The sequence below is a fragment of the Oncorhynchus mykiss genome, chromosome 9 (genome assembly GCF_057628025.1).
Source record: "Oncorhynchus mykiss isolate SJ-2025 chromosome 9, ASM5762802v1, whole genome shotgun sequence".
NCBI classification, from domain to species: Eukaryota; Metazoa; Chordata; class Actinopteri; order Salmoniformes; family Salmonidae; genus Oncorhynchus; species Oncorhynchus mykiss.
Window position 1 is genome coordinate 50,462,498 of NC_143030.1, and position 8,724 is coordinate 50,471,221.

Sequence of the window (8,724 nt, forward strand, 5' to 3'; positions counted from 1 at the left end):
GTTAGACAGTTCCAGAGATTTTCTCCGTCACACAACAGCCCAAACAATTACGACCCCATTGACTGCTGTCATGACTTTCGACCCATGGCCCTTATGGGCAACCGTCCAAATAGTAAACTGACAACACTGTACGTTCGTCATTACAGCACACTGTCTGGGAGTAAGAGTGAACACATAGCACGTGGCGTTCAGGAGAGATGTTACTGGTGAGGAAATGCAGATCGTGTGTGATACACAAAACCAAAAAAATAACAAAATGATGCCTTCGTACAAACATTAGTTGCTTTATTGCACAAGGTCAATGTTATGAGACTACACAAAACAAAGTTATTTGGCAGAACTCAAACTTCCCATTGACTAGTCTATCACAGTAAGACTTTGCTGCCACAGGTGGCGACCTGGGTGTTGTGCTTCTGAAGGATTCCTCCACTTATAAATGTAACAACTTGAGAGGGACTCATTTTCAGCATCTAGTAATAACTTGTGCAGTATCATCTAACAAACATCTTGAAAACAAAAAATATTCAACCCGCAGTATAAATACTGTTCCAACTGGGGGGAGAATAGGATACAACTTGTACTTTTAACACAAGTGACAATGTTCAAAATGTGAAGGGGGAAAAAATGTAACTAATTGTGTCTCTAAAGGGGGAATTCAGACCAGAGTTACACACGCGTGAATGGAACTTTATTCAGTTTTTAGGCACTTCTCTCTGCGTATTCTGACCTTGATCTTGTGCTAGGGGAAATGCCAGTGCCAGCTAAGGTAAGTATTTAATGTGTCAATCAAAGAAATTAAGGTGTGGTGGAGGTCTCTCTTACAGGTACGCTGTATTCTGAATTGGACTGAATTCCCTCATAATGCCACCACCTTTACTCATGAGGAAACTGTGATGATCGAGCAACCTGTCAGTTCCAAGTGGAAAAGCTAATTATTCCCCCCCCAATAAAAATAACACCAATCTCCATGCACTGTCATTTATACATTGATAAGAGCTAGGTAAATGAGTAATCCATTTGGATAAGGGGATAGTAAATATTATTTAATTGCTTTAGATACATTTTACCTTACGATCACTGGCGACAGAATGTGAAACTAGTCATATTTCAGCAAACTGAAAAGCATGTCAACTTGTCAGGTTTTTCCACGATGAATTATAAACAGCATTGATGTTATTCAAAATTATAATTGTAGGCCTATGGCTTGATCATGTGGGGCTGAATTTGGATATCCAAGCCGAGGATGGAACCTGTGCAAACTGACAGTAACTCCGAACCTACCGAGATGATTTATGCACTCTAGAATGTTTCAATTATATGCCCCGACTTATCAGTGGTTTGTTTTGACAATTTCTATTGAATTAAATATTAGCCACCGTCAGTAACACCCACATACTAACTATCACTTTAGTTAGTCCTAACCATTACATGGTTAGTTTACCCGTCTTTCCTCTGTCACATAAGTGTGGTTAATCCAGAGGGTCACTAGCAATAGGCTTACATACATTGCATTCGGAAAGTTCAGACCCCTTCACTTTCCACTTTGTTACGTGACAGCCTTATTTCCCTCATCTACACACAATACCCAAAAATGACAAAGCGAAAACAGGTTTAAACAGGTTTGAAGGGCCTTGCTCCGGTTGGTGACCAAGAACCCAATGGTCACTGACAGAGCTCCAGAGTTACTCTGTGGAGATGGGAAGAGCCTTCCAGAAGGACAGCCATCTATGCAGCACTCTACCAATCAGGCCTTTATGGTAGAGTGGCCAGACAGAAGCCACTCCTCAGTAAAAAAGCACATGACAGCCCACTTGGAGTTTGCCAAAAAAGCACCTGAAGACTCAAACCATGAGAAACAAGATTCTCTGGTCTGATGAAACCAAGCTTGAACTATTTAGTCTGAATGCCAAGCGTCACGTCTGGAGAAAACCTGGCACCATCCCTACTGTGCAGAATGGTGGTGGCAGCATCATGCTGTGGGGATGTTTTTCAGTGGCAGGAACTGGGAGACTAGTCAGGATCGAGTGAAAGATGAATAGAGCAAAGTACAGAAAGATCCTTGATGAAAACCTGATCAAGAGCACTCAGGACCTCACACTGTGGCAAAGGTTCCCCTTCCAACAGCACAACAACCCTAAGCACACAGCCAAGACAACGCAGTATGTGCCTTTCATTGATCCCTATTCTGATCTCGTTCTCTCAATATATTCTAATGAGTATGTCGAGAAAATGTGAATTAAAGGTGCAATATTCAGAAACCGCTCTGCCATTTTATGGTTGCTAAAATTTAAAGTTTGCTTTATTTCAGATTGTGACAAAACAAGCAATGTTTGGTGTAGAAAACCATTGTACCATCTAAACCAGCTGTCAGCGGTTTGAATCTGGTGTACAAAACCGAAAGACGCTAATTCTAAACTTACGAACGGGAAGCATAGAAATGGCGCACAGAACTGCTTCTTAGACTTACTTTCAATGAGAATGACAGATCTATAAAACAAATTTCTATGAGAATTTGGTCTGGTCGCCACAAAAATGTACATATTGTAGCTTTAAAAAGGTACACCGTATTTAAATGAATCCTCAACAAGAAAATCTGTTGCCCAGCAAGTGGGAGGGGTTTCAGTATTTTAATTATATAAATTTAGTGAGTGCAAGGGAGCCACACCTGTAAAGCCCATCAATTCTGAATACCAACAACTGAGAACTGCGTAAATCAAAAAGTGTAAAAAAAAGTCTGAATCCGACCCTAAAAGAATAACTGCTACTCTAATAACTAATCTTCAAATTCGATAGCTGGGCAAGTTTGATCAAACAAACGCTGCTTTCACATCAGATATAATCAAACGAAAAGTAAAAAGTCCTTTTGAATTTTCTAATAAAATTATAGAATTTAGATTTGAGTTATTTCTAACGTAAAATATTTTTGCCCATCAAAGATGATGGATCACAGGTCTTGGAAGATAAGGAGTGGAGAAGTTTATGGGTTCCACATTTTTTTTAAATAATAGTTACAGAATGGATGTTCTAGCAGCGCTTAAAAAATGAAAGTGTGTGAAATAATCGTTCATGGCATTCAACATCTGAGGGCCCTTGAAATAATTGTTTCCCACTTTGAAGACAGTCAACTTGGAGAGCGCAGGTTGTTGAGGGCAGCCTCGCTCTCTCTCAATTTGGCCCTGATACGGTTGATCCTCTCCTCACGGGCCGAATGCTCAAAGTCAAAACCATGGTGCTGTTTGGGGGTGGTGGCTAGAGCGGGTATGATTGGGCACTCCGCCGTCCAACTCTGAACACTGTCCCCCGTGAAGTCAACTTGCATAACCGTATCACTGCTTTGGTCTGCATTCAGGGCCTCTGGTGGAGGTAAGCTGTCACTCAAAGCAACAGCCGTAACAGAGAGATCTTCCACTTCAGACTCATCCCCATTGGTGGCTTGGCCCTCTGCCCCACTCTTACCTTTGTCCTCAACTCGTCGTTGTTTGACACTACCCAAATTGTGACATCCCTCTTCCTCAGGCTCCTCCTCAGCATCATCATCTGTCTCACTGGTAATCCCACCTCTGCCCTGAAAGCCTTCGCTTGAGCAAGGGTGCCGATTTGCTGTCTTTGATAATGATTCTTGGGTCTCCTCATTCAAAGGCTTGTTTTCCTCTTGAGTCACCAACTCCATCTCCTGTTCAGGACATCTGCCAGGTGTCTCCTTTAACAACCTGTTGGCGTTCAATAACTTCCGTATGACTTGATCCTATGGTGGAAAAGAAAAAAAAGAAAATAGGTAGAGACAGGAATTAACATTTTGACTTAGACCAGTTTTCTTGTTCTCTATGAGAGGAGATGTACAATTATACAATTCTCACATGTGTGTTAAAGGACAGCTCCCTGGAAACTTCACCAACAGGCTAAAAAAGCAACAACAAAAATAGCTATATTTAAAGTCTGATAAGTGACCGACTACCTTAGTGGGGTTTATCAGCAGCATATATTCATCTCAACCTAGCCTTTATTAACTACAGCACAAATACCACAAGGTGGAAATAGGCTGTCCATTTTCGAATTATTTATTTGCCAAGTTATAAGATATTAATTGATCAGCAAAATAAATAATGCAGTGCCAAGGAGATTCATATCACATACACATCTGGTACTGACATGCTATGGCACAGCTGAGACAATAGTACCCACTTGCTCTGTGTTATGATCCTCTTCCGCTGAGTGACCCTGTTCGGCAGTCTGCTGTGGCTCAATGTCCCCCTGGGGGATTCTGGACAACTTCACCTGGACTTGGTGGGTCAGGCCGAACCTCTGCAGCAATGCCCACTTCCCCTGGGGCTTTTTAGGAGACGGCTTTGGAGATGCGGGGCAGGACTGAGGTGGTAAGATAAGGTTGTGGTAAGCCAAGGGGGTGGGGAAGAGATCAAAATACAAGAATTCAGCTTTCTGTTAAAATATACACCTCACAAGGACATCTAGTTTCAAGCAAGTAGATCATGTTGATATCACAAACATTTTCAAGTCTCATATTAACATACATAAGTAGACATTTCTCAAGAGCATGGGGTACAGTCAGGAGGGAGCAACAGTAAGGATAGCAGGAGATGGCAGGGTCTTACCTTCTTCTGGCTCTTCCTGGCAGGTGAGAGGAACATCAGTTCTTGCTGTGTGGTCTGAGGGGCCTCGAGAGACAACAAGTTATTCAGGTCAGGGCTGTGCTGCCTCTTTCCTCTGATAGTCTTTGCTTTCTTGATTGACAGGAAGATCCTCCCCTTGTGGATGATGATGGCATCCTGGTGGGGCACAGGGGGCAGGCCATGAGGGAGTGGGTCAATCTGGGTGGCAGTACCCTGCTGGAAGTTCTGTCTGGAGGGCAAGAACTCCCTGAGGACATTGAAGGCCGTGCAGCTGGAGGAGACAAATGGGATCAAGAAGGGACCCTGGGCTGCCTTGGGTTCCTTGGTCACCATTGAGGTCAGGTTAATCTTGGCTGTATCCACTGTGGGGCTGGCCGGTGAACAGCCTCTCTCTCGGATGACCACTGGCGAGATCCACGTGGCCAAAGGCGAGGAAACTCTCTTTGCACTGCCACCCTGAGAGTGGGGCACTCCCATCCTTCTCAAGATGGAGGTTGGCAGAGTCAGAATAGAGGTGATTTTCACCTCTGCCTCTTTGGGGATGTAGATCTCAAAGTTCTCCAGGATGTCTATGCCCCGCATCTTTCCACGTCTACAGCTGGCTGAAAGCTATAGCAAAGATGGTTTACACTTATGCCGCATATAATAGAATATTGCATACAGTTACTGGCAGTGCTCAACTTGGACTGAAATAGGTGCAAATATTCTAACCTGTAGTAGCCATGTGAAAATGTAATGAAGGGATTTGCTCCACTGTTTATGTTTTATGAGCCGCTATTTGATGGTATGCATATTCCTGGCTAGTTCCTGAGATTGACTTTAAAATTAAAAAGGTGCAACATACAGAAACCACTCCTCCATTTCATGGTTGCTAAAATTCTAAGTCTGCCTAATTTCAGTATATGTGACAAAACAAGCAATCATTGTACAATTAAACCACTGTGAAATATATTCTCATTAACAACAAATATTGTATTTTTAGCTGTTTGAAATTGGTGTACAAAATCAAATGTAAAAGACAAAAACTACAGTTTCGGGAAGCATAAGGACCTTTTCTTTCAGATCAGCAATAAATATATTTTTTAAACAAAAGTTTAAATTGATACACGCCTTGATAGGGTTAGTGTTCCTACATGGCCATATCGCCATGTTCCAGAACTTGTTTACGGAAGACAAGGCCTGTGCTAATTAGCTATCTAGGATGCTCCAAACACCTGAATGTAAGTGTAACTCGGGAAGTGTAGAGAAAGTGTAGTTTAGTCAGATGGAGGCACCTACAAATCAAATGTAATTTGTCAGATGCGCTTAATACAACAGGTGTAGACCTTACAGTGAAATGCTTACTTACAAGCCCTTTAACCAACAACGCTGTTAAGAAAAATACCTAAAGAAAAATACAACAGAGCAGCAATAAAATAACAATAGCGAGGCTATATACAGGGGGCACCAGTTAGATTGATGAAGCTGTACCTCGACTATGTAAAACTGCTGAGTAAGTGTAACTTTATTTTAAGGATTCTTTCTCGCTGATAAAAGGGCCATATGTTTCGAAATACGAATCACAGCGATGATGATTGACTTTTTATTAAACGTTAAAACAGAGTCGGGATTGTAGTTCACACAGTAATCGTGGGCGAAGTTAATGGCTGAAAATGCCGCCTAGAGTTTGAGAGCTACACTTACCTTAGCAGTTTTGCACAGATCCACATACTGTGTGCCTCCAGCTGACGAACTACACTCACCAGTTATGCTTATACACAGGGGTTCGGAGCACGTCAGATAACTAATTAGCACAGGTTGGCTGCCTATTTTTTTCTGTAAACAAGCGATGTAACATGGAGATATGGCCATGTGTGAACACTAACCCTATAAAAAGGTGTAGTAAATGTCACCTTCTGTTTTTTGAAAATGATTTCTCGCTGATATGAAAGACTGCCTCTTTGGGGATGTAGATCTCAAAATATATGTTACCAAAAACGTACAATAAGCGATGCGTGTCAATGTTTAGAGAAAGCGTGTCAATAAATATATGCCGCGTTCACACTAATTTGCAAGTTGGACATTTCCGAGTTTCCTAGTTCCGACTAGCTTGTGAACGTGGCATAAATGTACACGAATAAAAACGACTTGATAGTTGATGTACTACAGCCAGCCCAGCTGTAGCTAGTTGACTCATTACGTAGCTAACTGTTAGCTATGCAAACTATTTATAATGCGACGCACCTGCTAACTACAGTCGTTAGCTAGGTGACAATAAAATAGACAGTTCTTTTGCATATTACCTGAGCTTAGAGCGTGGACCCGATAAAAAACAAAGCAAATGGTTAGCTAAACAGATGCCTGACTAAACTTGAAAAAACTAACAAGAAGTACCTAACATGATCCCAGCAGCTAACGCTGTCACACAGGCAAGGGTAACGATGTACTTCCGGGTCACAGATTTTTGCACCCCTTCAGAGTCCCGTCCGGTGTACTTTGTAAATTAACATTTACGGCGAAAATTATGGAAAATGTGCACAGTGAATGATATATTGTGTATATCGCACTGTATAAATCAAATCGATACAAACAAACCTGTGTGAAACTAGCGTCAGTAAAGAATCACTTCCGGGTCACGTTTTTTAAAGGTCTTCAAAAAATAGTCACACATTGTATGGCAAGCTGTAGGCCTACAGTATATTAATTATCAGTGGTGTGTAGTCATTGATGCCAAGGGAAGAATACAGGCTTCCCCAAAAATGTTTGCTTTAGTCTCTCTGTGTTTCAGAATGTTTCTTCAATTTGCAAGAGGCTGAATGTATCTCACTGAAGAAAGCATCCAAACGATCGAAACAGCACCCCTCTGTCTCAGTATGTGTGGTGTATCTATCTGATGCTGTTTGGTCAAAAAGAGTATGACATTGTTGCTGTCCATAGCATTAAATAGAAGGGAAGCCAGCAGAGAAGGTGCAATTGTGGCCCGCAATTCCTGCATGTGGGCGGAAGCCACGCCTCAGTAAAAGGCACATGACAGCTTGCTTGAAGTTCGCCAAAAGGCACCTAAAGACTCTCAGACAATGTGTAACAAGATTCTCTGGTCTGATGAAAATTGAACTCTTTGGCCTGAATGCCAAGCATCACATCTGAAGGAACCCTGGCACCATCCCTACGGGGAGGCATGGTGGTGGCAGCATCATGCTGTGGGGATGTTTTTCAGCGGCAGGGACTGGGAGACTAGTCAGGGTCGAGGGAAAGATGAACGGAGTGAACTACAGAGAGATCCTTGATGAAAACCTGCTGTAGAGCACTCAGGACCTCAGACTGGTGCACACAGTCAAGACAATGCAGGAGTGGCTTCGGGACAAGTCTCTGAATGTCCTTGAGTGGCCCACCAGAGCCCGGACTTGAACCCGATCGAACATCTCTTGAGAGGCCTGAAAATAGCCGTGCAGCAACGCTCCCCATCCAACCTGCCAGAGCTTGAGAGGATCTGCAGAGAAGAATGGGAGAAACTCCCCAAATACAGGTGTGCCAAGCTTGTAGCATCATACACAAGAAGACTCAAGGCTGTAATCACTGCCAAAGATGCTTCAAAGTACTGAGTAAAGGGTCTGAATACTTATGTAAATGTAATATTTCAGTTTTTTATTTTTAATAAAAGTGCTCAGCATATGTGGGAACTCCTTCAAGACTGTTGGAAAAGCATGACTCATGAAGCTGGTTGAGACAATGCCAAGTGTGTGCAAAGCTGGCATCAAGGCAAAGGGTGGCTACTTTGAAGAATCTCAAATATAAAATATATTTTGATTTGTCTAACACTTTTTTGGTTACTACATGATTCCATATGTGTTATGTCATCGTTTTGATGTGCAATGTAGAAAATAAAGACTAAAACTTGTTACCAGTAGTGTAGCTATAAAATCTGGCTGTAGTTTTGACACAGCGAGATCAACAATCGGGGAAATAGCATACATAATAAGATCATCCAAATATAGATGAAGTTCACAATTTTTTACTGATTGACCAATGGTGGTTATATAAATAGTGATGAGAACAGGTCCCAAAATCGACCCCTTTAGTACACCTTTATGCACTTCAAGAAATTCAGATTTAACCC

At 42.1% G+C, this 8,724-nt stretch overlaps 1 protein-coding gene across 5 annotated transcripts; it reads right to left on the minus strand.

Annotated features, from left to right (window-relative positions):
• Positions 1-268: 268 nt before the first annotated feature.
• On the minus strand, positions 269-7,060 carry si:dkeyp-110g5.4 (uncharacterized). 5 transcript variants are annotated; one of them, XM_021615893.3, is made up of 5 exons: positions 6,911-7,055; positions 4,611-5,237; positions 4,183-4,365; positions 3,858-3,899; positions 269-3,745 (listed from the first exon to the last, which is right to left on the minus strand). In XM_021615893.3, exons 2-5 carry the CDS (start codon positions 5,208-5,210, stop codon positions 3,122-3,124), a joined length of 1,449 nt encoding a protein of 482 aa, XP_021471568.2. In that variant the 5' UTR covers positions 5,211-5,237; positions 6,911-7,055; the 3' UTR covers positions 269-3,121. The 5 variants fall into 5 exon arrangements, with proteins under 5 accessions (XP_021471568.2, XP_021471566.2, XP_021471569.2 ...); XM_021615891.3 differs by having other exon boundaries at positions 6,312-7,034; XM_021615894.3 differs by lacking the exon at positions 6,911-7,055 and adding an exon at positions 6,611-6,698.
• Between the last annotated feature and the right edge of the window lie 1,664 nt (positions 7,061-8,724).

Excerpts from the sequence above, each read along its gene's own strand:
- si:dkeyp-110g5.4 (XM_021615891.3), bottom strand. The coding sequence starts at position 6,479 with ATGGCCATATCTCCATGTTACATCGCTTGTTTACAGAAAAAAATAGGC. Across the intron at positions 5,238-6,311 it reads ATCTGTGCAAAACTGCTAAG|CTTTCAGCCAGCTGTAGACG; the intron begins GTAAGTGTAGCT and ends TCTTTGCTATAG. Across the intron at positions 3,900-4,182 it reads AGGATCATAACACAGAGCAA|CCTGTTGGTGAAGTTTCCAG; the intron begins GTGGGTACTATT and ends TTGCTTTTTTAG.